Source organism: Oryctolagus cuniculus, chromosome 11 (genome assembly GCF_051225735.1).
Source record: "Oryctolagus cuniculus isolate XC-2025 breed Fujian yellow rabbit chromosome 11, ASM5122573v1, whole genome shotgun sequence".
NCBI classification, from domain to species: domain Eukaryota; kingdom Metazoa; phylum Chordata; class Mammalia; order Lagomorpha; family Leporidae; genus Oryctolagus; species Oryctolagus cuniculus.
Genome location: NC_142877.1, coordinates 114932290 through 114958597, shown reverse-complemented (window position 1 = coordinate 114958597; position 26308 = coordinate 114932290). Strand labels below are relative to the sequence as shown.

General features: G+C 65.5%; 1 protein-coding gene across 4 annotated transcripts; it reads right to left on the bottom strand.

The window, feature by feature from the left end:
• Positions 1-5: 5 nt before the first annotated feature.
• On the bottom strand, positions 6-14971 carry PICK1 (protein interacting with PRKCA 1). 4 transcript variants are annotated; one of them, XM_089307620.1, is made up of 13 exons: positions 14640-14971; positions 14297-14394; positions 13089-13200; positions 8853-8981; positions 7015-7081; positions 6145-6234; positions 3024-3077; positions 2845-2907; positions 2191-2324; positions 1937-2029; positions 1617-1667; positions 779-923; positions 6-683 (listed from the first exon to the last, which is right to left on the bottom strand). In XM_089307620.1, exons 2-13 carry the CDS (start codon positions 14335-14337, stop codon positions 409-411), a joined length of 1254 nt encoding a protein of 417 aa, XP_089163746.1. In that variant the 5' UTR covers positions 14338-14394; positions 14640-14971; the 3' UTR covers positions 6-408. The 4 variants fall into 4 exon arrangements, with proteins under 4 accessions (XP_089163746.1, XP_089163747.1, XP_089163749.1 ...); XM_089307621.1 differs by having other exon boundaries at positions 14693-14971; XM_089307623.1 differs by having other exon boundaries at positions 6-663; positions 14640-14970.
• Positions 14972-26308: the final 11337 nt, after the last annotated feature.

Here is a 26308-nt window from a genome sequence, read left to right as displayed (position 1 = left end):
GCCACTGCCAAGAGCCTGGCGCCATCCAGGCCGGTTTATTCAGCACAGCCCAGCGTCTGGCCCTCACAGCAGCGGCCGCCCGGTGCGCGTGTGGCCCAGGAGACGCCGGCCCCGCCGGCTGCCCGCCTCGGCCCCACTCCCGGCAGGCTACGGGGGGCCGCCAAGGCACCCGCAGGACCAGGCCCCGGGCTGTCTGCCGCCTCCAGCACCCTCCTAAGGCTGCTCCAGAGATGGGCGCCCCCTCTGGCTGGGGGAGGGAAGGCTGGGGCCCCAGGGCCTTTCCCAGGAGGGGTCCGGGCCACCATGGACAGAGGAGCAGGGAGGCGGGCGCCCCGAGCCAGCAGGCCTTTATGCGCCGCCCGGTCGCCCAGCGGCCCCACCCTGCTCCGTGCACCTGCCCCTGGGGACTCAGGAGTCCCTCCAGCTTCCTCCCTTGTCCACAGGCGCGGCAGCCCCGCGCGTGTCCCCGGCTGGCTCCCCGGCCGCCGTGTCCTCATCCTCGTCCTCCTCCTCCTCCTCCCCGTCGGTGAACTCGCCCTGGCCGGGGCCGTAGGCCAGCGTGGTGTGCGCCAGGTCCACCTCGATGGGGAAGACGTCGGCGTCCCGTAGCACGGCGTAGCAGTCGTTGTAGTACTTGGACATGGTGGACACGAGGCGCTGCAGCTGGAACACGATGTCCTGGACTGGGGCGGGGCCGGCAGGGGCACAGTGGCAGGGCCGCCCGGCGGGAGGGGAGTGCCCACCCGCTCCCCCGCGGGGCCCAGCGCGGCGGCCTCACCGTGCTTCTGGTCCAGCAGCTCCATCTTCTCCAACACGTCCTTGCGCATCTGTGAGAAGCGGGCGCGGGCCTCCTGGCGGCAGCGCAGGATCAGCCGGTACTCGTAGTTGCCCGTGCTCACGCGGTACAGGGGCTCCCCCAGGGCCTGGCAGGGGCAGCCCGTCAGCACTCCAGGGCCTGGGGCCGGCAGCCGCGGGCTCACCCAGCTGCTCGCTGCCCTGCTGCACCCCCAAAGCCGGCCCGGCGCGGTTCCGCGCCCCCTGTGGTGACTGGGCGTTCTGGAGGAGAAGAAACTCAAAACAAAGCCCTCACTAAGTAAGTGACGGCCCCTGACGGCCAAAGTATGAGAACGTGGGGCCGGTGCTGTGGCGTACTGGGCTGAGCCACCGCCTACAGTGCCAGCATCCCACATGGGCGCCGGTTCGAGTCCCAGCTGCTCCACTTCCGATCCTGCTCTCTGCTGTGGCCTGGGAAAGCACTGGAAGATGGCCCTAGTGCTTGGGCCCCTGCACCCACATGGGAGACCTGGAGGAGGCTCCTGGCTTCGGATCAGCTCACTCCAGCTGTTGTGGCCATTTGGGGAGTGACCCAGCAGATGGGAGACCTCTCTCTCCCACCCTCTCTGTGACTCTGCTTCCCCCCCCCCCAAAAAAAAAAGAAAGAAAGAAAGAAAACTTAAAAACACCACTTTGGAGAGGAAACTCCATTTTCCCCTGCAAGAGGCCGGGGCAGGCACAGGGCCGCCCCTCGACGGGCTGGCCAGGCGCAGTGCGCCGAGGAGCGGGGCGGGCCGCGCCCCAGGGGCCCCCCCGCCCCGCCACCGCAGCGCGGCACTCACGATGCAGCTGTACTCCTCGTCGTCCATCTCCTTCACCTTCAAGCAGTAGGACTGGGCGGGGGGGGGCACGGTCAGGGCGCTGCGGCCTCCGCCGCCCCCTCTCACAGCCCCAGCCCCGCCTCCTGGGTCCTGCGGGTTCCCCGCTGGCGGCAGGGACAGGTCGGGCTCCGGGGTCTGGGGCACTCGTGGACACGGGCCCAGCAAGGGCTGAGGGACCGGCCATGCCGCAAACGTCTTCCTCCGCCTCCACTCGAGCCCCAGCCCCCGTCTAGGCAGCGTTCCCGGGACCGCGAACCGCCGCGTGCGCCGGCCGCACTCACCAGGTACTCGAACTTCACGTCCAGGTACTTCTTGATGGTGAGGCGCGTGTCGGGGATGGCCTTGTTGAGGTACGTGTTCAGGTCCGTCAGCATCTGGGGGAGCGGGGAGAGGGGTCGGCCGGGAGCCCGCTGCCCTCCGCGCACAGCCCGCGTGCTCGCTGGCGGCCTCGGCCCCGCCAAGGATGAGGAGCCAGGCCGGGCCAGGGCCGCCGCGACGTGGCGCCCGGGGTGGGGCAGCAGCGCCGGGGCCCTACCGGCTTCACGGTCTTCAGGAGCCGGATGCCGAACTTCTCGATGCTGCGGTGCGCGTCGGCGAACTTCACAAAGGCCTCACTCGCGGCCGGCTGGGGCTCCCGCACCCCGATCACGGAGAACACGTCCCCGAAGGCTGCGGGACAAGGCTGCCCTGAAGGCCGGCCCCTCGGCCCGCCACGGGAAAGCCAGGGTTCACTGGGGTGCGGCGGGTCGCGCTCTACCCTGGGAGGGGGCTGCAGAGCTCCGCCCACCCAAGACTCCTCTGCGCAGCTGGGCGGGGCCTCCGCTCCTCGGGGTTCCCTGGCACCTGCCCAGGTCTGCCCCCAGGGAGCAGGCCCTCACCCCCACCCCGGGGAGCAGCCTGGGGCTCCGATGCCGGGTCCTAACGCCAGCGTGGCCTCCGCGCTGTGGCCGCTCCCTCGGCCTGGCTCCACCTTCCCAAGGGTGAGCGGGGTAGCTCAGCTGTCCTACCTGGCTAGGGGACCACAGCAGGGGAGGCCCGCCCTGCAGCGCCGTGCAGCCCAGCACGGCCGCACCCCAGCACCCAGCACCCAGGGCCAGGCCCCGCCGTGGGCGGCCCTGGGGGAGCTCATGGCCTCACTGTACAGGGGTCACAGCCCAGCGGGGCTGGCGGGTGTGGGGGGCGCCGTTACCCCGGTGGGTCTGCGACAGCTCATAGAAGGCCCGCAGCAGGTTCTTGGTGTGCTCCGTCATCCCTGGGGGAGAGAGCCGAGACGCGGGGTGGGCCCAGGGCACCCTGGGGGCCCCCGGCCTGTCCTGACGCCTGTGTCCCCAACGTCCCCTTCAGAGCGCCTGGCCGGGCGCCACCCACCTCTGTACAGCTCGGCGGTCCGCTCCAGCTCCTCCAGCCTCTTGACGAGCCCATCTGCAGGGACCAGGGAGAAGGTGAGGCCGGCCACAGCCGGGAGAGGACAAGGGACCCCAGGAACAGGCCCGGGGAGGGGCGAGGGCACCTGGCTGAGCGGGGCTCAGAGGTAAACAGCCCGGCACCCTGAGAGGCGGCGGAGAGGAGCCCCCGCCCCAGGGGGCCGGATCCAAGGGGCAGCAGGTGATGACGACGCGGGCACTTCCCGAAGGCAGGACCGGAAGGTGGTCAGCAGCTCCCCACGGCTGGCCGGCACGAGAGAGCCCTGCGGCCGCCCGTCCCGGCGAGGCGGGGCCAGCCCAGGCGGGGCTGTGACGGGAGGGGACAGAGCCCAGGAAGCGCTACACCCAGCTCGCACTGGTCCCCAGGGACCCTGCAGCCCCTGCTGCACCCGCCTTGGGGAGGCCCAGGGAGGCCCACGGGGACGAGTGCAGGTCCTGCCCTTGCCCTTGGACTCGACGTCTAGCAGGGAAGCCAGGCAGTGGACCGGCAGAAGTGTGACGGCCACGGGACGTGGGGAGCAGTGACAGTGAGGGCCACGGGACGTGGGGGGCAGTGACAGTGAGGCCATGGGACGTGGGGGCAGTGACAGTGAGGGCCAAGGGACATGGGGGCTCGTGGGGGGCAGTGACAGCGAGGGCCACGGGACGTGGGGGACAGTGACAGTGAGGGCCACAGGACGTGGGGAGCAGTGACAGTGAGGGCCACTGGACGTGGGGGGCAGTGACAGTGAGGCCATGGGACGTGGGGGCAGTGACAGTGAGGGCCACGGGACATGGGGGCAGTGTGACAGTGACGTCATGGGACGTGGGGGCAGTGACAGTGAAGGCCACGGGACGTGGGGGCAGTGACAGTGAGGGCCAAGGGACATGGGGGCAGTGTGACAGTGAGGGCCACGGGACGTGGGGGCAGTGACAGTGAGGGCCACGGGACGTGGGGGGCAGTGACAGTGAGGGCCACGGGACGTGGGGAGCAGTGACAGTGAGGGCCACGGGACGTGGGGAGCAGTGACAGTGAGGGCCACTGGACGTGGGGGGCAGTGACAGTGAGGCCATGGGACGTGGGGGCAGTGACAGTGAGGGCCACTGGACGTGGGGGGCAGTGACAGTGAGGCCATGGGACATGGGGGCAGTGACAGTGAGGGCCAAGGGACATGGGGGCACGTGGGGGGCAGTGACAGCGAGGGCCACGGGACGTGGGGGCAGTGTGACAGTGAGGGCCACGGGACGTGGGGGACAGTGACAGTGAGGGCCACGGGACGTGGGGGTAGTGTGACAGTGAGGGCCACGGGACGTGGGGGGGCAGTGTGACAGTGAGGGCCACGGGATGTGGGGGGCAGTGACAGTGAGGTCATGGGACGTGGGGGGCAGTGACAGTGAGGCCACGGGACGTGGGGGGCAGTGACAGTGAGGGCCAAGGGACATGGGGGCACGTGGGGGGCAGTGACAGTGAGGTCATGGGACGTGGGGGCACGTGGGGGCAGTGACAGTGAGGCCACAGGACGTGGGGGACAGTGACAATGAGGGTCACGGGACGTGGGGGCAGTGACAGGGCCATGGGACATGGGGGCACGTGGGGGGCAGTGACAGTGAGGCCACGGGACGTGGGGGGCAGTGACAGTGAGGCCATGGGACGTGGGGGCACGTGGGGGGCAGTGACAGTGAGGCCACGGGACGTGGGGGGCAGTGACAGTGAGGCCACGGGACGTGGGGGGCAGTGACAGTGAGGTCATGGGACGTGGGGGGCAGTGACAGTGAGGGCCACGGGACGTGGGGGCAGTGTGACAGTGAGGGCCACGGGACGTGGGGGCAGTGACAGGGCCACGGGACGTGGGGGACAGTGACAATGAGGGCCAAGGGACATGGGGGCATGTGGGCGGCAGTGACAGTGAGGGCCACGGGATGTGGGGGGGCAGAGTGACAGTGAGGCCACGGGACGTGGGGGGGCAGTGTGACAGTGAGGCCATGGGACATGGGGGCAGTGTGACAGTGGGGGCCAGTGGGACAGGGCCGTGGGACATGGGGGACAGTGCTGGGGCAGCTGTCTCCTCCGGGGCTCAGCACGGGAGGCAGCCCACTGCCTAGGTGACACTTCGGGGCTCCCTCCATAGGGAGCAGCCCTCCTGTGGGCTCCCCTGCGCCCCGATGAAGAGGAGGTACACACACGTCCCTGCCAGGAGCAGCCGGGAGGGCAGGGGCCCCCACCCAGCCGCTCCCAGGGCAGGGCCTGGCTTCAGGGGCAACTTCCTGAGGCCTGGCCCCCAGACCTGGGCCCGCTGAAGGCTGGGGCACGGCCCACAGCTGCCGGGGAGCACCACGGCAGGCACAGCGCCCCGCCCAGCGTGGAGCAGGGACGCTCCAGGCCAGTGCTCTCCACGGCCCCTCTCCCGCGGGACCCGGGCCAGGTCTCTGAGCAGGAGGGCAGGGGTGTCGGGCCAGGGCAGCGGCCCTGGGGAGGAAGGGGCAGCTCGGAGGTCCTTGGGAGGCCCGGCACACGGCCAGCCAGCAGGAGGGGCCGGGCGCGAGCCCACACGGTTGTTTTCAGCTGGGTCACAGCATCGTGACAGCTTCACTTTTAGAAACTCTATTTACGGCTGGGAAATTGCAAGGTTTGGGGGAAAAACACAAGAGCCAGCTCTAATTTCATCTCAGCCGCGGTGAGTGCGGAGCAGGGTGCACGGCCCAGGCGAGAACAGCACCCCCACTCACCAGCCTTTGGAGCCGCCTGCAGCTATTTATATTCAGCCTGCCCAAGACACTGCGGGGTGCGCTATTTATAACCGGCCCGCAGCGCTGTGGGCGGGACCCAGAGCTTCACTGGCCACCTGGGACCAGAAGGTGCGCGCCTGTGCCCTGCCTGGGCAGCCCCCCCAGAGCCCTGGGCAGGACAGGGGAGAAACGGGCAGCAGCGCCACCCGCTGGAGAAACGCCGGCAGTGCAGGCCCAGGGCTGAGGAGGCCCCGCCCCATCAGCAGCTGCCCGGGAAGGCCCCGTGGGGAGCTGTGGGCACTCGGGGGCGCAGGGGCGGTGACTGTGCGGCCCTCCGGGAAGGGCGGGCGGGGACTCACCGTTGCAGAGGATGGCCCGGCTCAGGCCCAGGGCGTCGGCCGTCCCCGAGCTCATGTTCTCCACCAGCCGGTGCTTGACCTTCTTCAACACTGGGCCGGGTGAGAAAAGGCAGCAGCAGGGCCACCAGCGTCACCACAGCTCGCTGGCCACGGCCAGTAGGGGGCAGAGGGGCTGCCCTGTGGCTGGGTGCTGGGGTGGCCGTGGTGGCTGCGTCCTGGGGAGAGGGCCCCGGGCAGCTGACGGGAGCGATGGCCCGGGCCAGGGAGAGCTGCTTCCCCCGCCCTCTCCATCAGGGCCGTGGGGGACCCGTGGTGGGTCAGTGCCCACCACGCCAGAGCAGCAGGCCTCATCAGTGACCAGCGGGCCGGCCCCAGACGCACGCACTGCTGCCGTTGGAAGGGGCCGGGGTTGGAACAAGAGGGCCTGGAGGGAGACGCGGGTGCCTCGGTCTGCAGGGGCGTGGAGACCTCTCTGGGCCTCAGGCTCCCGCCTGCAGCTCCTGGATCCGTTTCTACAGAACCAAGGCCCAGCCCTCCCGCAGGAGGCCACTCGCCTCGGGCACGCCACGGGCAGCAGGACTGGCTTGGGCCCTCTGCCCTGCGCAGGGTGCAGTTCTGAGCCAGAGCCTGCGAGAGCGGGCTGTGTGGGCCGGTGAGCCCAGGAGCTGGCCTAGGAGGACAAACAGGACCCAGAGGGGGCGGGCGGGGGAGCTGGCGGGGGACACAGGGCAGTGAGAACCCAGGGCCAGGGTGTGGGAGCAGCTGAGGGACGGCCCACTGAGCCCTCCCGGGCCACTTGTGGCCTCGGTCAGACCCCGCAGCCACAGATGCAGCCACCAAGGGGCCTGCGGGGCACTGGACGCCACTCACCGATGTCCAGGGACATGCCCTGCTTGGGGTCCGCCTGCAGCTTGTTGTAGTGGATGGTCACCTCCCCCTGCAAGGGCGGCCCAGGCCACTGTCACGGACTCCCCTGGATCCCAGCCTCCACCCTGGCAGCTGGCTCACGAGACAGTCCTGCGCCCGCGAGGGGCCCGGCTGCAGCCTGACACAGTCCTGTGTGCGGCCCTGTCTGCTCCCAGGCCCTCCCTTCCTGCAGACCACAGCGGGACACAGCTCCTGTCACCACACGGCGCACGCCCCGCCTCTCTGCACCCCTTCCCTCCAACGCCACACCCCATTGCAAACCTGTGCGGCATCCCCTCCCTTCCTCAGGTCCCCCATCCTCAGGGTCCCCACTCTCAGTCAGCCAGACACCAAGCAGAAGGGGCGGGGCAGCCGCAGGGTCAGGGCCCAGGCCGGGCAGGGCGCTGTGGGACATAGGGAGGGGCACACGGGAGTCCGGCGGCTGCTTGGGACAGAGCTTCTGAGTGGGGTCCCCGTCCTGGGGCGCCACCGTCACTCATCCTATGACCCAAAGGCCCGTGAACCGCGGATCAAATCCGTCCAAACAAAACACAAAACTTTAGAACTGTTCCTGGGGCCGGCACTGTGGCGCAGTGGGTTCACGCCCTGGCCTGAAGCACGGGCATCCCATATGGGCACCGGTTCGAGATCCGGCTGCTCCACTTCCGATCCAGCTCTCTGTTATGGCCGGGATAGCAGTGGAGGATGGCCCAAGTCCTTGGGCCCCTGCGCCTGCGTGGGAGACCCAGAGGACGCTCCTGGCTCCTGATCCGCGCAGCTCCAGCCGTGCGGCCGTTGTGAGCCAGCGGATGGAAGACCACTCTCTGTCTCTCCCTCTCTAACTCTTTCAAATAAATAAAATAAATCTTTAAAAAAAAAAAAAAAAAAAAAAACAAAACCGTTCCTGAAGGAAACCACAATGAGCCGACGCCACCAGCCAGGGCGGGAGGTGAACCCACTCCCAGGGAACACCCGGCGCTCGCCGGGGCCACCCTGCAGCCTGGGGTGTCAGCCGCATGACCACAAGCAGGGCACTTCCCCAGGACCCCAGGAAAGTGGGCCGGTCACCCCACCCCGCCCACACACAGGGGCGGGGGACCTGCAGAGCTGCGGTTCCGGCAGGGGGAGGGGCCCTGGGGCCGGGGCTGCAGGAGGAGGGACGCCTCCCACAGCACCCCCCCCCCCCGCCCCACCTCTGTCAGGCCTGCGGGCTCCCTAGTGTGTGACAGCGCTCCGAGCCCCGCCCAGCCCGTCCTGTGGCCACAGGGGCTCCAGCAGAGCCACAGCAGGGTGAGGCCCTCCCAGAAGCCACCGGTGCGGGTGGGGGACGGTTCCTGGAGCTGCGCAGGGTGGGAGTGGGCTGGGGGAGGGGAGATGAAGCACCCGGCCAGGTGAGCCTCACCGAGGGGCCCAGCCTAGGAAGCGTGCAGGGGCCGCAGGCACAGGCGCGGCCTGGGCGAGGGCCTGGGTGGGGGCGGGTGGCCCAAAGCCCAGTTGGGCTGGGAGCTGCCCCAGAGCCCGGCGTCGCCCCTAGGAGTCTGGATTCACAAGGGTGCTCCTCCTGCCCCTCCGAGGTCCTGCAAGGCCACGGCACCTGCTGACCCACCAAGTTCACCCTGGAGTGGCTTCTACTCCCGCCCTGGCCAAGGACGCACGGGCCTGGCCCCGGCAAGGTGCCTGGTGCGCCCGGCCCTGCGAGGTCACGCTGCCCACTCTGGCCAGGGCTCGACGAGGATCCGCCGGCGAGGGTGGGTGGCGCCCCGGCTCCGCTCCGGCAGCCCCTACGCCAGCAGCAGCCCTACCTTCACCTCCTGGATCATCTTCGCCACCTCCACCTTGGTCTTCCCTTTGATCGACCGCCCATTGACGCCGGTGATCTCGTCGCCAGCCGCCACTGTGCCATCCACGGCGGCCGGGGTGTTGTCGAACACCTATGGACACAGCCACGGGGGACGGAGGTGAGACCTCGGGCAGGGCCAGCTCTGCACTCACCCCCGCCGAGTGCGCCCTGCGGCCCTGGGGACGGGGCGTGGAGGACGGGACGCTCGCTCCCATGGCTCCCAGCACGGCTGACTCCCAGAGCGCGGCGCCGGCTGCCTGAGCAGAGGCCCGTGAGTCCCCTTCCCCAGGCGACCCCTTCAACAGGGTCCGCCCTCACTGGCTGCCCCGGCTGGGTGAGGCCGTCCAGGATCAGATGCATGAGACAAAGGAAAGCGGGCCACACGAACACAAACCACCCAAGGAGGGAACCCTGGGCGGGCACCTGGCGCGGGGCTCAACGGGCTCGCGACACCTGCAGCCCACACGGAGCCCGTCTGGTCCCAGCTGCCTGCTTCCAATGCAGCTTCCTGCTGAAGCTCCAGGGAGGCAGGAGTTAACGGCCCAAGCGCTTGGTCCCTGCCACCCGCGTGGGAGACCCAGATGGAGTTCTTGGCTCTGGACTTCGGCCTGGCCCAGCCCTGACTGTGGTGGCCATTTGGGGAGTAAGCCAAGGGAAGGAAGATCTCTCTCTCTCTCTGTTTCTCTGTGTGTGCGTGTGTGTGTGTCTCCCTTTCTCTATCATTCTGCCTTATTAATAAACAAACAGAAACCACTGAGAGAGCACACAGTTATTGAGAACGCACCTGCTGCTACATTCCTTCTCCACTGTCTTTACGTTCTGAGTTTTCTACAAGAAGCACGTCAAAAGAACACCTCAGGGGCTGGCGCTGTGGACAGCGGGTTAGGCCGCCACCCGCAGTGCCAGCAGCACATACGGGCACCGGCTCTCGTCTCAGCTGCTCTGCTTCCGATGCAGCCCCCTGCTCATGTGCCAGGGAAGGCAATGAAACAGCCCAGGTCCTTGGGCCCCTGCAACCATGCGAGAGACCTGGAAGAAGCTCCCAGCTCCTGGTTCGCACTGTGCCCGGCCCCAGACATGGTGCCCACTTGGGGAGTGAACCAGCGGATGGCAGATCACAATCTTCCTCTCATCTCTCCTCCTTTCTCTGTAATTCTGCCTTCCAAAATAAATAAATTTTATGTCTTTTAAAGGTGTGTGGTGGGGGCGGCGGCACTGCAGTGTAGCGGTGCCGGCATCACATATGGGCGCCTGTTAGAGTCCGGCTGCTCCACTTCTGATCCAGCTCTCTGCTGTGGCCTGGTGGCCTGGGGAAGCAGCAGAGGATGCCCAGGTGCTTGGGCCCCTGCACCCACGTGGGAGACCCGGAGGAAGCTCCTGGCTCCTGGGTCCTGAGCAGCTCAGCTCCAGCCGTTGTGGTCATTTGGGGAGTGAACCAGCGGATGGAAGATTCTCTCTCTCTCTCTGTAACTTTTTCAAATAAGTAAAAATAATTTTTTTTAAAAAATGGCTGAAAGGAATTTAAAAAAACATAAGTAAACGGAATACATCCCATGTTCATAGATTAGAAGCCGCTACTCAAAGCAACCTCAGACTCGACTCAACGCCTATCAGATCCCAATGGCATTTTTTATAGGAATAGAAAAGCCTTCTTCTGTTAAGAGGAAAAAAATTATAAAAAAATAGAAAAACCAACCCTAAAATTCATATGGAATTCAAGGAACCCTGAATAGGGGAAACACTCTTGGAACAGAGGGGCAAGGCTGTGAGACACTCAAAACTTCCGACACTACCACTTTATCAAGACAGAGAGCCAGACCGAGGGGGGGCGGGAGCCCAGAGCAAGCGATCCCTCTGCACCTGGGGTCAGCAGCAGCGAGGAAAGCAAAGTCCCCCCAACAGACGGGGGAGTGCAAGAGAGTGGACCTCACTAATACAACCGCTAACGCACGGCGGCACCGCGGCGCAGGTCAACCCACTGCCTGCAGCGCAGCGCGGCCCCCAACACGGGTGCGCCACGTCCAACCCAGCTCCCTGCTAGCGCGCCGGGGGAAGCAGCGGAGGAGGCAGAGCTGGACGGGGCTCCCGGCTCCTGCCCAGCCCCGACCACTGTGGCAGCTTGGGGAGAGAACCAGCAGACGGAACATCCCTGTCTCTTCCTGCCCCTCTACCTTCCATTAAAAAGAAATAAAGTTAACAGAAAACGCATCAAAGATGGGGCACAGTGCGAGGACGCCAGGAAGACCTGCTTCCCACACTGGGCCTGGGACCAAATCCCACCTCCACTCCTGATCTGAGCTGCCTGTGATGCGTATCGTGACGACAGTGGCTTCTGGGGAGGCCCCAGGACAAGAGCTGGCCCAGGAGGCCGGGGTGGGCGGGATCCTGACTGGACCCTGGCTTTTTTTTTTTTTTTTTTTTTTAAGATTTATTTTCCATTCCTTTGAAAGGCAGAGTTTACAGAGAGACATGTTTTCCATCTGCTGGTTCACTCACCAGATGGCTTCAACGGCTGGGGCTGGCCACTGCGAAGCCAGCAGCCAGGAGCCCCCCCCAGGTCTCCCACACGGGTGGCGGGGCCACCTTCCATTCTCTGCGGCTTTCCCAGGCGCACCAGCAGGGAGCTGGATCGGAAGTGGAGCGGCTGGGACTCAAACTGGCGCCCACATGGGATGCCGGGGATGGAAGCAGCAGCTCTGCCCACTGTACCACAGCACGGCCCCACCTCCCTTCCTGACCCTCCGGCCGGCGGCAGGGCCTGGCCGGGAGCTCAGGGAAGCATCCCGAACGAGACATCGGCTGCATGAGACTCATTCGGCCACAGGCAGAGCGACTGTCGGGAGAGTGGCCCGAGAGGAAGCCGCGGCTCCGGAGGGCACAGACATCCCGGCTACCGGACCAGGGAGGCACCCCAGGGCGCGCATCCCACGGGGAACAGCCGAGGGGGAGCGGTGCGAAGGGCAGCGGACGGTGAGGCGCCCTATGATCGGGAACGGGGAACTGACTGCTCCTGGGCTGTGCGCGCCCCGCTAGCTGCGAGCAACTCCGCACGTTCATACACACACTGCACTCCGAAGGTCCACTTCCAGGCCACCCGCCACGCGGGCAGCCCCTCCGAGCTGCTCCACTTCCGACCCAGCTCCTTGAACAGGAAGCTGGGAAAGCAGTGGAGGAAGGGCCCAGTGCGTGGGCCCCTGCCACCCCCGCGGGAGATGTGGACGGAGCCCCAGGCTCTCTGTCACTCTGCCGTTCAAACGGATAAACAGAATGGTTTTCGGTAAAAGTGCCAATGCTCCTAAGGTGTATTCCGGTCACAATCGGGAAGCTGCCCTGCCCGCCCCCTAGGGCTCCCTCCCCAAGGCCGGACGGGACTCCCTGCAGACCCTCGGAGCCTGCCCCTCCCCACGGGCTCTGCTCAGTGACGGCACTGGCCTGCCCAACAGGCAACAGGCCCGGTCCTCCCCGGAAAGGCCATGGCTGCACGCCAGCCTCGCATCAGGCCTGACCCCGCTCCCGCACCGCTGTCCCAGCCGACGGGGCGTCACCAGGCGGCTTCCTGCACAGGGCACGGCGGCGCGGGTGCAGAGCGGCTGGGGAAGCGCCCGCTGCCAGGGAGCGCAGGCGCCCTCTGCTCCTACGCACCAGGCACCCACTGCGCCCACTTCTCCCCAGAACCAGCATGTGCCCACGACTACCTGCTTTTGGCTGAGAAAGCTGCGGCCCCTGCACCCCTGTGGAGACCCCATAAGCTCCTGGCTTCGGCTGACTCAGCCCACCGCACCGTCCGCCGCGGCTCGCCCCTTGCTCCCCCAGCGAAGTCTGTGCGCTCATGCCCCAGCCTCAGCCTCCCCCCCCACCCCCACCTGGGCGAGCACCCATAGCTGCCCCCCCACTCGGGCGAGCACCCACAGCCGCCCCCCACCCCCACCCGGGTGAGCACCCACAGCCGCCCCCCACTCCCACCCCCGGGTAAGCACCCACTCCGCAGCCCTGTGGGTTCAGCAAATGCGCTCCGCAAACGTCCACAGTGCCAGACCGCAGCACGCGCCCGGCGCACCAGGGCAGACGGCAGCAGTGGTGGGACACAGGGGCGGCCCGCTCGGGGGGCTCGGGCGTGGGAAGGCCCGGCCCACCAGCCGCACCGGAGCAGGAGGTGGCTCAGCTCCCAGGACCCTGCCCAGCCTCCGTATGCCAGTACCTGCACGATGTAGAGGCAGGGGCAGTACTGGGCGCCGCCCCCGATGCTGATGCCGATCAGGTTCTGGGCGTCCTTCTGCAGGGTCACCTTCCCGGGCACAGTGGGGATCCCGCTGCAACGAGAAGCCGGCGGCCTCAGTCTCCCCGGGGAGGCCCGAAGCTGCCCGAGGGCCAGCACCTCGCGCTGGGCGCACGCAGCCCTCGCAGTGGTGCGGATGGGATCGAGGCCCCCAGCCCGGCCTCCCAGCAGCGTGGCACTTGGGCCACCCCCCGGCCCGCATCCCGGTTCCTCACGGGCGCGTCGGGAGGCTCCCCTGTCAGCGTCCACACCAACAGGCCCAGGCGGCCGCCACGGAAACACGCCCCCACTTCCTCCCCTCACGGGCACAGGGAACATCACGGCTCCCTCCTCCCAAAGCCCCCATAACCCCCACCCCCCGTCTCAGTCGCTGTCCAGCCACCTCTCGGCTCCCACAGCAAATCAGCGCTTGCCCACGTTCTAGGGTAAACATCTCACTCAGAGAAGGCAGACAGCCTACTGACCTCGGTGCCGAGGACACAAAACGGCACTAGGTCGGGGCCACCGCCCACCACACTGGCACCCGTATCAGAGCACCGGCTGGAGGGGCCGGCGCTGTGGGGCAACAGGTTAAGCCTCCGCCTACGATGCCGGCATCCATATGGGCACCAGGTTGAGACCCGGCTTGTTCGGCTTCCATCCGGCTCCCTGCTGATGCACCGGGGAGAGCAGCAGGTGCCCCAAGTCCTTGGGCTCCTGCCCCCACGCCGGAGCTTGGAAGAGGCTCCGGCTCCTGGCTTCTATCGGCCCAGCCCTGGGCGTTGCAGCCATTTGGGGTAGGAACCAGTGGATGGAAGACCTCTCTCTGTCTCTCCTTGTCATTTTGCCTTTCAAATAAAAGGAATCTTCCTTAGTAAGTGGCACTGCATGCTGTGACGGGGCACACGGTCTGACCTTAGGAAACCTGGCCCTTGGCTGTCTCCCACCCTCCTGCCGGTCCCCGACACCCGCCTCCCCCGGCCGCCCAGCAGATGCCCTGCCCCGGCTGCTCCTGGCGCTCTCAGGGCCCTGACCCGCCGGTCCTCAGCGCGCCCGACCCTCGGCCGTAGGCGAGCGTTTGCAGAGCTAGAAGCCGGGGCGCGAGGCCTGCGGCTCCTGTGCTCCCGGGCGTGGAGGCACACGGTACTCACAGTTTATCCTCCTCGAGCTCATAATCCAAGTCTGCAAACATGGTCCCGGGAGTGCGGGCAGGCGGGCCAACCGCCCAGCTCGGCAGGGGCGCGGGGAACTGGACCCGGGAGAGAGACGAGGCAGGGTTTAGGGACGCGAAGCGCCGAGGCCAGCCGCCCCCCGCCCCTTCCCGGAGCGCGGCCCCCTCCCCGCCGCCGGCGTGGGGTGGGGGCGTCTCGGCGCGGGGTGGGGCGCGGCGGGTCTCACTAGGTACAGAGGAGAGTCCAGGCCAGAGCGATGGCCGCAGAGCCCAGAGCCCGCCCCGGGGCCTCCGGGCCCTTGCGAGCTGCCTCTGTCGCTCACCGGAAGAGTCGGTCCCTCAGCCGGGTCCCGGCCAGGCTGGCACCTGGACCCACCTGCCGTTCCACCTGGCGGCGGCCGCGACTGTCGCGTCACTTCCGGCGGGACACGGAAGTCCTGCCTGGCTTCCCTGGGTATCGGCCCCAGTCTCTGCAGACAAACCTCCCCTGCTCGGCCCCCAGGACTCTCGGAACCGGGACGGAGAACCAGCGTGGGCGGAAGCTCGCCGTTAGCACGAAAAAGCGGGAACGGGGGACGCTCCGGACGAGCCGACGGCGCCTAACCCCGCCCGCGCGCCGGCCGCCGCCGCCGCCATCTTGGGAAGGGCAAGGTCCTTCCCGGCGGGCTCCGCGGCGCGCAGGGGACCACGCCGGCCCGGCGGTTGCCGTAGCAACGGAAGCATCCCCGGGCGGGGGTTACCTCCAGCGGAGTCCGGCGGACCACAAACCCCGGGCCCTTCCGTTCCACAGCCGCACCGGCAGGTCCGAGCAAAGCCTGTCACTGGCCAGCGTCGGGGCCGGGAGGGCCCTCGGGGACCCCAGCCCCAGGCAGAGGGGGAAAGCGCCGCGCGCGGTTGAAAGAAGACTCAGCCCGTGGCCCCGACATCCCCGCCGCCTCACCCAGGGCTCTGAGGACTCTGCACACTGGCCCGGGAGCCGCGGGAGGTGTATGAAGTGGCCGTGTACCTCTGCTGTGCCTCAGTTTCCCCACATGGCTGAGGCGGGCTCCACGGAGGAGGCAGGCGGCATGGGGCCGGGCCTGTGCAGCGCCCTTCCGCAGCCGGGCTGGGCCACAGAGGAGGAAGAAATGGAGCAGCCCGGCTGACCACGAAGTCCAGGGCCTGTGGGACCCCCCCCCCGGGGGAGCCTGAGTCCCGCAGATGTACAGAACCCACCAGAGCAAGGGCCTGCCCTGCGCCCGCCACACCAGCCTCCCCGTGGATGGGGCTCTCGGCAGGTCTGAGCAGGCCCAGATGCCGCTGGGAGCTCCAGACGCCACGCCACCCAGGCCCCTCTCTGCCTGTGCCCCACCTCCCCCTTTCCCGGCTCTGCCCCATGGCGAGGGGCTGCGGCTCCTGGCCCCGGTGGTCTTCCCCCTTCATCACAGGGCCTGCGGGTCAGATCTTGGCAGAAGGCAAAGTGCTTCTCCTGCCTCTCTCCTGCCAGACGCCGTCCACCCCAGCACTCTCGGAGGCCACCGGCGGACATCACCGGGACACCCAGACGGGAATCCTCCGCTCCAGGATGTGCACCTGTTAGCGTGGAAACCGAGACCCCCCTGCATCTTTTTAGTGGAGGCAGTCAGTGGGAGCCTGTACGAACCCCCCGCCAGGGGCCAGGTTGCCACCGTAAATTTATTTGTCCACGGTGATGGAACTCGGTTGAGACACCCACCCACTTCCCGAGGCTGAGCCCAGCAGGTGCACAGACCCTCTCCCACTCGCCTCTCCCCTGCCGCTGCCCCCAAGCCCATCCCGCAGGTGGGTGACCCCTCACCCAGCCCCGCTGTGAACACTGGGACCCGTGTGATCCTGGGCAAACCCCAACCCCTCCCTGAGCCTGGGTCCCTCCCAGGTGGCCATCCTGGGGCTCCAGCCTCAGACGCTAGCCTCAAGAATGCCAAACGGGCCCTCTCCCACATTCCTGGGGGAGTGCTGCCACCTGGTGGCCGTTGCGAGAAATAACTCCTGGGGCACCGCAACCTCCCCACGCCCGCGGCTGGCTGGGGAGCCCTGGTCGGCCAGGCTGGGCTGCACCTGCCCCGCTCAGCCTTCAGCTGCGACTGTACCAGCACGATCTCACTGTTTGAGCCGCCATCCATCGTCGACGGCCCCTGTGAAGGTCAAGAACCGAGGGGTGAATCCGTGGGATTGGGTTCAGTTGGCCATTGGCAGAGACTTGGAGCTGGGGTCTTCAGCCCAGCATCTAAGAGTAATGATGGTGGTGGACGCTGGGCCCTGTGCTGCCCAGTTGCACACGCAGGCCTCCCAGCAGCCCGTAGAGGTGGGTCTGACGCCCTCATCCCTCTGAGCATGCTCACTAAGCACCTGCTACTCCAGGCCTAGGACACCTTGGGGAGGAGACTGGCAGGGGGCAGGCAGAGGGGCCAGCGGTGGGCGCTTCTAGAGGGGTCTCCGAGGATCCTGGCTTACAAAGGGGGGGGCCTGGGGATGGGGAGAGGAGAGGCGGCGGGATCACCTGGGGCCGAGTGTGTGCCCGCCACGTCTGTGTTTGCTTCCCAGCCGTCCTCGGGGGCGGGAACCTGCCCGTTGGACTCAGCCCTCCATCCCCAGCGTTGGCACTGGGCCGGTGTGGGCTAGTGTCCGTGCAAAGCTGTTGAATGTAGGAATCAGTGTGTCATGGAGAGTCGGGGGCTGACGTGGCTGGAGATAGCGGAGGCCTCGGAGTCGGCATCAGGACCCCAGGGAGGGCCCTGGTGGAGCTGACACTGTTGGCAGCAGGCAAAGCGGCAGGGAGGGGCCACACTGCAGGCCGGGGATCTGCAGGGGAGGCTGGGGAGGGCGTGCAGCGGGCACCCTCAGCCTGGAAGCCGCTCCTGGCTTTGATGGGGCCCTGGGCCTCACCTCCCCCGGGGGCGGGACAGCCCTCTCTCCTCTGGGCATGCTGGGATCTGAGTTTCCCCAGCCGCCCCCCAGCGGCTCTATTCCTGGCTCTGCTGGCCCCTGACCTCCCGTCCACCCCCTGGGTTAGGTCAGTGATGAAAGCGGGTGGGAGCCTCGGGGCAGGGGGACAGGGACAGTGCCCGATTGTTCCCGCCCCTGCAGCACAGAGGGACCGGCTCTTGGCTCTCTCCTCTCTCTCCCTGTGCCCACCCCCACCCCGTCTGTCTGGGTCAAGCGGGAAGTTAACACCCAGGCAGACACCAGACGCTCCCCCCAGCCCCCAGGACCCTGAAGCAGCATCAGCCGGTGGCTCCCACTGGGGACGGAGCCTGGGAAGCTCAGAGCCCAGGGTGTGAAGCGGGGTCGGGGTCCTGGGGTGCCGGGCGCACGGGGAGGCGGTGTGGAGGGGGCGGACAGGTGCCGAGGGCCCCCCCCCCCTGCCTCTGCGGCCGTCACTGCGCCTAAGCGGCCCCCTCTGCGGGCACGCGCCCCTGCTCCTCCGGGGCCGCCTCTGCGGGCACGCGCCCCTGCTCCTCCGGGGCCCCCTCTGCGGGCACGCGCCCCTGCTCCTCCGGGGGCGCCTCTGCGGGCACGCGCCCCCTGCTCCTCCATGGCCCTCTCTGCGGGCACGCGCCCCTGCTCCTCCGTGGCCATCTCACGGTTCCCTCCCTGATTCTAGAACGAGGTTGGGGGCCGACGGGCACCGCACTGAAAGCAGACCTGAATTCGGGAGGAACACATTCGAGTGTGGAGGATGGCTTCCGGGCCCCTCTCTCCCCCTGCATTGATTCACGTCCTTTTCTTTTATTTCTTAAGGACATTGTAAAATGCGCAGAAGCAGAAGCAGACACCGGCACTCTGTGAAAACGATTTTTATTTGAGAGGCAGAGACCGGGGCCTGCCCATCCGCCCTCCGTAGCCCTGGGCCCGGCTGGGAGCCCAAGAGCAGAGCCAGCAACTCCGGCGGGGCTCCCGTGTGGGAGGCAGGAACCCGAGTACTTGAGCCGTCGCCTGCTGCATCCTAGCGCGGACGTTAGCAGGAAGCTGGAGTCGGGAGCCAGAAGAGAGGGAGCCAGAAACCCTCCGGCCACTGGCTCACTCCCCAGATGGCCACAGCGCCCAGGGCTGGGCCGATCGGAAGCTGGGAGCCGGGAGCTTGTTCCGGGTCTCCACGCGGGTGCAGGGGCCCAGGCACGTGGGCCGCTTTCCCGGGTGCTCCCAGGGTGGCTGTGCCTCGGGAGTGTTTCACAGCTACCTGGGTGACAGGTGATCCCACTGTTGCCGTGGCTGGGGGTGGGGTGTGTGCGTGTGAGAAACTGTATCTTGTGGGCTTGATGTTCACCCACCCAGTTGCTTTTACTGAGACATAATTTACAGGCCACAGAAGCGCACATTCTCGGGCGTCCAGTTCAGCCGCTTTCCAGTCCTTTCACACGCTGTCATCACCACTGATCCCAGAGCTTTGCCAGCATCCACATGCCCCTCCCGGCCCGGGCAACACGTCGACTTCCTGTCTCGGTGGACAATTCACATCCCCGAGTCCCTTATCTGTGGCCTTTTGTGTCGCTTCCTTCATTTTCCTCCAAGCTCCAATTAACTTTTGATCCTGATTGATGAGGGGTAGCCTCTCTCTGCTGAGTTTCTTTCCTAGTTCTAATGATTTCCCTGGGGATTATTTGTTTTTAAAAGGACTTAGTTATTTGAAGTCAAAGTTACAGAGAAGGAGAGAGATCTTCCATCCGCTGGTTCATGCCCCAAATGGCAGCAATGACCAGGGCTGGGCCAGGCCAAAGCCAGGAGTAGGAGCTTCTTCCGGGTCTCCCACACAGGTGCAGGGGCCCAAGGACTTGGGCCACCCTCTACTGCTGTCCCAGGCCATAGCAGAGAGCTGGATCAGAAGTGGAGCAGCCGGGACTGGAACCGGCGCCCACATGGGATGCTGGCGTCACACCTGGCCCCAGGTTGTGTGGGTTTGCTATGTGGACAGTGAACCCCCCTGCACAGAAGGCCACTTTGCTTCTTCCTGCTTGGCCCTTACTCTCTGTTCCGTCTCGATTTTGCGTCCCTATCCCAAGCTTGCACAACCACAGCCATTTTCATCCTAAGGCGATGCCGAAACCCGTTCCCAGCACCAAGCTGAGCACGGTGAAGGTCACCAAGCCATTTCCCAGCGTGCGCTCCCTGGCCTGGCGCGGCCCCCGGGGGGCGAGGACACACCCTTTTCCACACACAGCTGAGCCTGCTTCCCCCACCCCCCGGCCCCGGCCCTGGGGCTGGCCCAGTCATCCTGGGGTCCCAATGCCTCACAGGCTCTGCCCCTCCCACACATGCCGCTCTGCCCGGCACCGGTGCGGAGAGGCGCCCCCGAAGGTGGCAGAGTGTGGGAGGCTCCGCCAGGCCCCCGTGCAGTCCCAGGGGGCGAAGGCTGGAGACACTGGCCACCCGCCCCCCCGCCGGCCCTGGCCCTCGATGAAAAGGGCCTGAAAAGGGCCGCTGAGCAGAAGTCCTCCCCTCCCGCCCCTCCCTCCCCTGCCAGCCCCCCACACCCAGCCCTCCAGAGGAAGTGGCTAAAAGGGGGCTGAGGTCAAGGGTTAATGATGCCATTGTGCTGGGGCTGACGGATGGCCGGGAGCTCCCCTTCCCCCCACGCCACCGATGGGGGCCTGGTCTCTGCTGGTCTTGGATAACCATGGAGGGCGGCCTGTCTGGGGGTTCACGGGGCTGGGGCCCCGGGCTGCAGCCTGCCCTGCTCCACACCCAGCCAGTTCCTACCACCTGGGGACATGGGGAGCGACAGGGGCCGGCGCCCCTTGTCCCACCTGGCCTCTGACCCAGCTGGGCCCTCAGAACTCATCAGGGGGTGCCCAGCCCTCCAGCGGGGTCCTGTGACTTCCTGCTGAGGTGGGCTGGATGCACAGCCTCCCCCGAGGGACTCCCAGCTGGGGGTGGTGCCTCCATGTCCCGTGGGGTGCAGAACTGGAGCCGCAGCCCAGCCAGGAGGGCAGGGAAGCATTCAGCCGGAGCTTCGATGGGCGAGTGGGAGTTGGACCACAGTGGCCGGGGCAGCAGGGGAAGGCATTCTGGGCAGAGGAACAGCGTGAGCGAAGGCACAGAGTAAAATGAGCAGTGGTGAGAGCCGGGGCCCAGGCGGCTCCTGTGCCACTGAGGGCGTCCACAGTGCACAGCCAGGTTGGGCCGGCCGCGCTGTCCTCGGCTCACCTGGGCCAGGTGACTTCCTAGAGGCCCTGCCCAGAGGCTGGGCTGGGGAGGCTCAGACCCGCTCGCCTGAGCTCCCTGAGTGAGGAGGCTCGGCCAGGACGAGTGCGTGGTGCTGTTCTCAGTCCCAGGACGCTGACGGGGCCGGTGGGCTGCAGCTCCCAAGAGAGGGGTCCAGTGAGAGGCGGCAGGCAGCTGGCCCACAACAGCGGCCCTGAGCGGCGTCGGCCCTGGCGGGGGCTTCCTGGTAAGAGGGAGTAGAGGGGAAACCTGCATCAGGTGGATCTGTTGTCTGTGGTCATTAACCTGAGTCAGTGCCTCACCCCAACTCCCAGGTCTCAAACATCCACAGTCCTTTTTTTTTATTTTTTTATTTTTTGACAGGCAGAGTTAGACAGAGTGAGACAGAGAGAAAGGTCTTTCTTCCGTTGGTTCACCCCCAAATGGCTGCCACGGCTGGCGCGCTGCACTGATCTGAAGCCAGGAGCCAGGTGCTTCTCCTGGTCTCCCATGGGGTGCAGGGCCCAAGCACTTAGGCCATCCTCCACTGCCCTCCCGGGCACAGCAGAGAGCTGGACTGGAAGAGGAGCAACCGGGACAGAACCGGCCCCCTGACCGGGACTAGAACCTGGGGTGCCGGCACCGCAGGCGGAGGAATAGCCTAATGAGCCACAGCGCCGGCCCATCCACAGTCTTATAGGAGACACGAGGGGCTGGCGCTGTGGCACAGTGGAGAAAGCCACCGCCTGCAGCATCCCATGTTCGAGTCCCGGCTGCTCCACTTCTGATCCAGCTCCCTGCCCATGCACCTGGGAAAGCAGCAGAGGGGGCCAAGTGCTTGGGCCCCTGCACCCACGTGGGAGACCTCAAAGAAATTCCTGGCTTCTGTCTGGCCCAGCCCTGGCCGTTGCGGCCATTTGGGGAGTGAACCAGTGGATGGAAGATCTCTCTTTGCCTCACCCTCTTTCTAACTCTGACTTCCAAATAAATAAATAAACCTTAAAACAACAAAATGGAACCCATTCCTTATCTGCATTTCCAAACTACTTTAAAATTTGAAAAAGAAACTTGGAAATACAGAAGGTAAAAAGCACTGAAATTTTTGAGGAGCAGCCGGGACTAGAACCCGGCGCCCATGTGGGATGCCAGCCCCACAGGTGCAGGATTAACCAAGTGAGCCACGGCGCCAGCCCCCATATTTGTAATATTTATTTATTTGAAAGGCAGAGTCAGAGAGAGAGAGGAAGAGACAGATATTAAGAGAGAGCTCTCTTCCATTTGCTGCTTCACTCCCCAAAAGACCGCGACGGCTGGGGCTGGGCCAGGCCACGGCGAGGAGCCTTGAACCCCATCCAGGTCTCGCGCATGGGTGGCAGAGCCCAAGCACTTGGGCCAGGGGCATTAGCCGGGAGCTGGATCCCAAGCAGAGCAGCCGGGACTCCAACCGGCTCCCCATGATGGGGCACCCAACCGGCTGACTGCAGCACCGGCCCCTCCCGCACGTTTCTAAATGATGCTGAATGCACAGGTTTTTGTTTCTGTTTTTTCCTTTTTACATCATTTAGATGAATCTGTCATTTATATCCCAGCTTTTCACTTAGGGTTCTACCACAGGCATTTTCCCATGACACTAAAATTCTTCACAAACATGCCTTTTTTTTTTTTTTTTTAAGATTTACTTATTTATTTGGAAGTTGGGAGTTAGAGATCTTCCATCTGTTGGTTCACTCTCCAAGTGGCCGCAACAGCCAGGGCTGGGCCAGGCTGAAGCCAGGAGCCAGGAGCAGGGGCCCAAGCACTTGGCCACCCTCTGCCACTTTCCCAGGCACATCAGCAGGGAGCTGGATCGGAGGTGGAGCAGCCGGGACCTGGACAGGTGCCCATGCGGGCTGCCAGGGGCTGCAGGCAGAGCGCATCCCGCTGTGCCCAGCGCCGGCCCACGCAAGCACGCCTTTGAGCGGCCACCTCGCACGACCCAGCAGGCGGCCGCGCTCCCAGCCTGCACCACCCTCCTGCAGCACGTGGGGCCGGTGCCGCTCTGCGGTCCCACACAGCGCTGGGCGCCCATCTTTCTGATCTCATTTTCCGCACGGGGGACAAGTCACTCCAGTGAGGCCACTGCCTGCCCTCCTGTCTGCCTCGGGTGGCAGCTCTGTGGCTTCCCTGGGCAGGAAGCTGCGCGTGTCAGCCGCAGGATCAGCTCAGCAGCCGTGCCCTCCTCCCGGCCTCTCGCCCGCACGCTCATCCCTCTCCCTTTCTGCTCCAGGTTAGAAACCGCAGCAGCACCGGAACCACGAGTGTGTCCCCGGGCAGAGGAAGGAGCTCTGAGGAGCCGTGGGGCGCACGAGTGCCCGAATGGGGTGCAGGTGACAGCTCCCCACACCCCCACCCCCCGCTGTGGGCCAGCACAGGGCATGGAGCCGCTGAGATCCATGCACCTGCTCTGCCCCTGTGGCAGCCATGCGTGTGCCGGCGTGGCAGAGGCATGGGACCCCACCAGTAGTTTGAAACCAACCACAGGCGGAGCCCTGTGGGGTGCAGGGTGGACGAGGCTGCGGGCAGATCCCCGCGAGGGCAGGCTGGCGGCTGAAGGCCCCTCATCAGTCCTCGTCCACACTGGGTGAGGGGATGGGCGGCTGGGATCAGGCGGGGGGCCCTGTGCAGGGCTGCAAAGACGCCCGCCAAGGACAGGCCCACATCACTGAGACCAGGGTGGGTCCAGGGCCCACACTCCCTGCTCTGCTGTCTACACTGCCTGCCCGCCCGTCTCCTCTCCCAAACAGGCCATGGCTGCCCCAGTGACGGTGCACACCCGACCACTCTCCGAAGCCCGCCTGCCCGCCCCCAGCCCTCTAGCCCCCTAGCCTGCCTGCCCCTGGCCCACCTGCCCCCCTGGCCCCCGGCACTCTGCTGGCCGTCCCGACCTCTGTGACCGTGAGGCCTCTTCTTGCAGCCCCTCCAGCAGTGTGGGGGGAGGGCCACAGCTTCTCCCCTCCCCTCCCCTCCCCTCCCCTCCCCTCTGATGCCCAGCCCAGGGCCCCCCAACCGCCCCCACCCCCCAGCCTATCCACTCATCCCCACCCAGCCTCATCCCCCCGCCCCACCCTGCCCTGACCTCTGTCCCACTGCGCAGCCCTGGTTCAGGAGATGGAATGGCCTCCGCCTGGGCGCCCGGGCACTGACCCAGGCGGCCTCCATGACCCCCGTGCCTGCCCCCCACCCCCGCTCCCAGCCTCCGCCCCGCCAGTGCTGACACCTGCACTGACCACAGGGCCTGTGTCCTGGACGACAGAACAGACACAGAATGGCGTCTCCTCACGGGCCGGTCCTGAGCGTGGCATGAACCAAACGGGTGCCAGCTTCAGCCCTGGACGGAGGTCAAAGTCCTCGCCATGCTCTCTCCAGTGGCTCCTGACCAGGCGCCCGGCTGCCCCCGGCACTTCCTGCAGGTGCTCCTAAAGGAACCAGGAGCCAGGCCCGGCCACACGCCTTTAACCAGCACAACACTCCCCCAGGCAGGGGCTGGCACCCTCAGCTTAGTGCGAGGAAACCGAGGCCTAAGATCTCACGGCAGCACCTGCAGATTGACTCAATGGCACCTACTGTGTGCAAGCACTGAGCTAGGTGCCGGGAAGACAGTAATGAACTCAGCCCTCATGGTGATGTTCTTTCTGGGGCTGGCACTGTGGTGCACTGGGTAAAGCTGCCGCCTGCGATGCCAGCACCCATACAAGCCTTCATGCAACTCCCGCTGTTCCACTTCCGATCCAGCTCCCTGCTGTGGCCTGGAAGCAGCAGGGGACGGTCCAAGTGCTTGGGCCCCTGCACCCCTGACCCGGTTGGAGTTCCAGGCTCCCCTTTTCCATCTGGCCGGGGCACTGCAGTCATTTAGGGAGTGAGCCCAGAGATGGAAGATTCTGCCTCTCTCCCTCTCTGTAACTCTCTGATGCCTTTCAAACAAACAAACATATATATTTTTTTTAAATATCTGACCCCAGGACCAGCGCTGTGGCGTAGCAGGTTAAGCCTCTGCCTGTGGTGCCAGCACCCCATACGGGCACTGGTTTGTGCCCCGGCCACTCCACTTCTCATCCAGTTTCCTGCTAATGTGCCTGGGAAAGCAGTGGAAGATGGACCAAGTCCTTGGGCCCCTGCACCTGTGTGGGAGACCCAGAAGAGGCTCCTGGCTTCTGGCTTTGTATTGGCCCAGCTCCGGTCATTGGGGCCATTTGGGGAGTGAACCAGCGGATGGAAGATCTCTCTCTCTGACTCTGCCTCTCTCTCTGTCTGTAACTCTGCCTCTCAAATAAATAAATAAATAAGATTTTTTATCAAAAAACTCGCCCCTTTAATGACAACCCCACAGCCCTCAAGATGCAGCCACTGTACCCTGTCAGGAGGCCCCTCTGGGGGCCAGCACTGTGGCACAATGGGTACTCGTGGGACTGTGGGGACTGTGGCACATCGCACTGCCTGCGATGCTGACATATGGACGCCGGTTCAAGTCCCGGCTGCTCCACTTCTAATCCAGCTTCCTGCTAATGCGCCTGGGAAAGCAGAAGACTGTTGGGATTCCGGACATCAAGACTTTTCCCAAATAACTCACAAAAGACAGTCACAGACGCAAAAGGGCCAGAGGAGTTTTCTTTCCAGCTAGCTGGGGCTCCTACCGGCACGGACGCCACAGCGCAGTGCCCAGGTGCGAAGCCTCGTCTCACACGCCCCACCACGCGCACGTTCCTTATTCCCTAGTGGCAGTTACCTGAATCTGTGTGTTTTGCTGGTGCATTTGAACAACTCAGGCCTAGGCGTCACACCGGCAAATGCGGAGGAATCTAAATACCAGGAACTGTTCACCAAGTCTAGTTCTGGGAAACTGCCCGCACCCCCGGGCCTGCCCCTTTCTAGCTCAAAACGAAGCCCGTCATGGAAGCACGATTTTTAAGCCATGCAGCGAGCAGCCCAGTACAGAAGCAACTGATACCTAGCAATAGTTAGTCCTAGATATTTGTCACTAGCTATTCTCTCATCCCAACAAAGATGCTCCAAATACTTGGGCCCTGCTCCTGGCTCCTGCCTTCAGCCGGGCCCAGTACTGGCCGCTGTGGCCCTGTGAGGAGTGAACCAGCGCATGGAAGATCTGTGTGGCTCCCTCTCTACATAACTCTTGCAAAATCAATCAATCAATCAAAATAAACAAGCAATTGAAAGGCAATCACGCCGGGGAGAGGGGAGGGAGGTCTTCCACCTGCTGGGCCACCTCCCAAATGGCTACAAGTCCCAGAGCTGGGCCAACGCCGGAGCCAGGAGCTCCTTCCTGGTCTCCCGTGTGGGTGCAGGGGCCCAAGGACTTGGGCCATTTTCTGCTGCTTTCCCAGGTCATAGAAGGGAGCTGGATTGGAAGTGGAGCAGCCGGGACTCGAACCGGCTCCCATATGGGATGCTGGCGCTGCAGCCGGCGGCTTAACCTGCTACACCACAGCGCAGGCCTCCAAAATACATTTTTCTTAAAAATAAAGCCCCTCTGTGGCCCACCACGCACATTCGGCTCTTCCTCCTGCCCCTACCGCCAGCTCCACTGTTCCCTGCCTCTTGCTCCACTCTCACAGTGGCCGCACCACTCCCCACCCTGGCCTCCAGGAAGCTTCCTCTCCCAACTCCCGGGCAGGGCCAGGAGCCCCCGCACCCTCAGGAGCTCTCTGTCTCGCAGCTACTGGTCTGGTTCTCCACCTTGAGAGCCGGCCTGGGGACTAACTCCGCTCAGGACAACCCACCCCCATGACCGCTGTGACAGCCCAGGGGGCACTGCTGGGACAGCAGGGTTCTCAGGCCA

Coding starts and splice junctions, on each gene's coding strand:
- PICK1 (XM_089307620.1), bottom strand. CDS start 14,337: ATGTTTGCAGACTTGGATTATGAGCTCGAGGAGGATAAACT. Junction 6,235..7,014: donor GGGCATGTCCCTGGACATCG/GTGAGTGGCGTC, acceptor CACCCGGCCCAG/TGTTGAAGAAGGTCAAGCAC. Junction 684..778: donor GCTGCTGGACCAGAAGCACG/GTGAGGCCGCCG, acceptor GCCCCGCCCCAG/TCCAGGACATCGTGTTCCAG.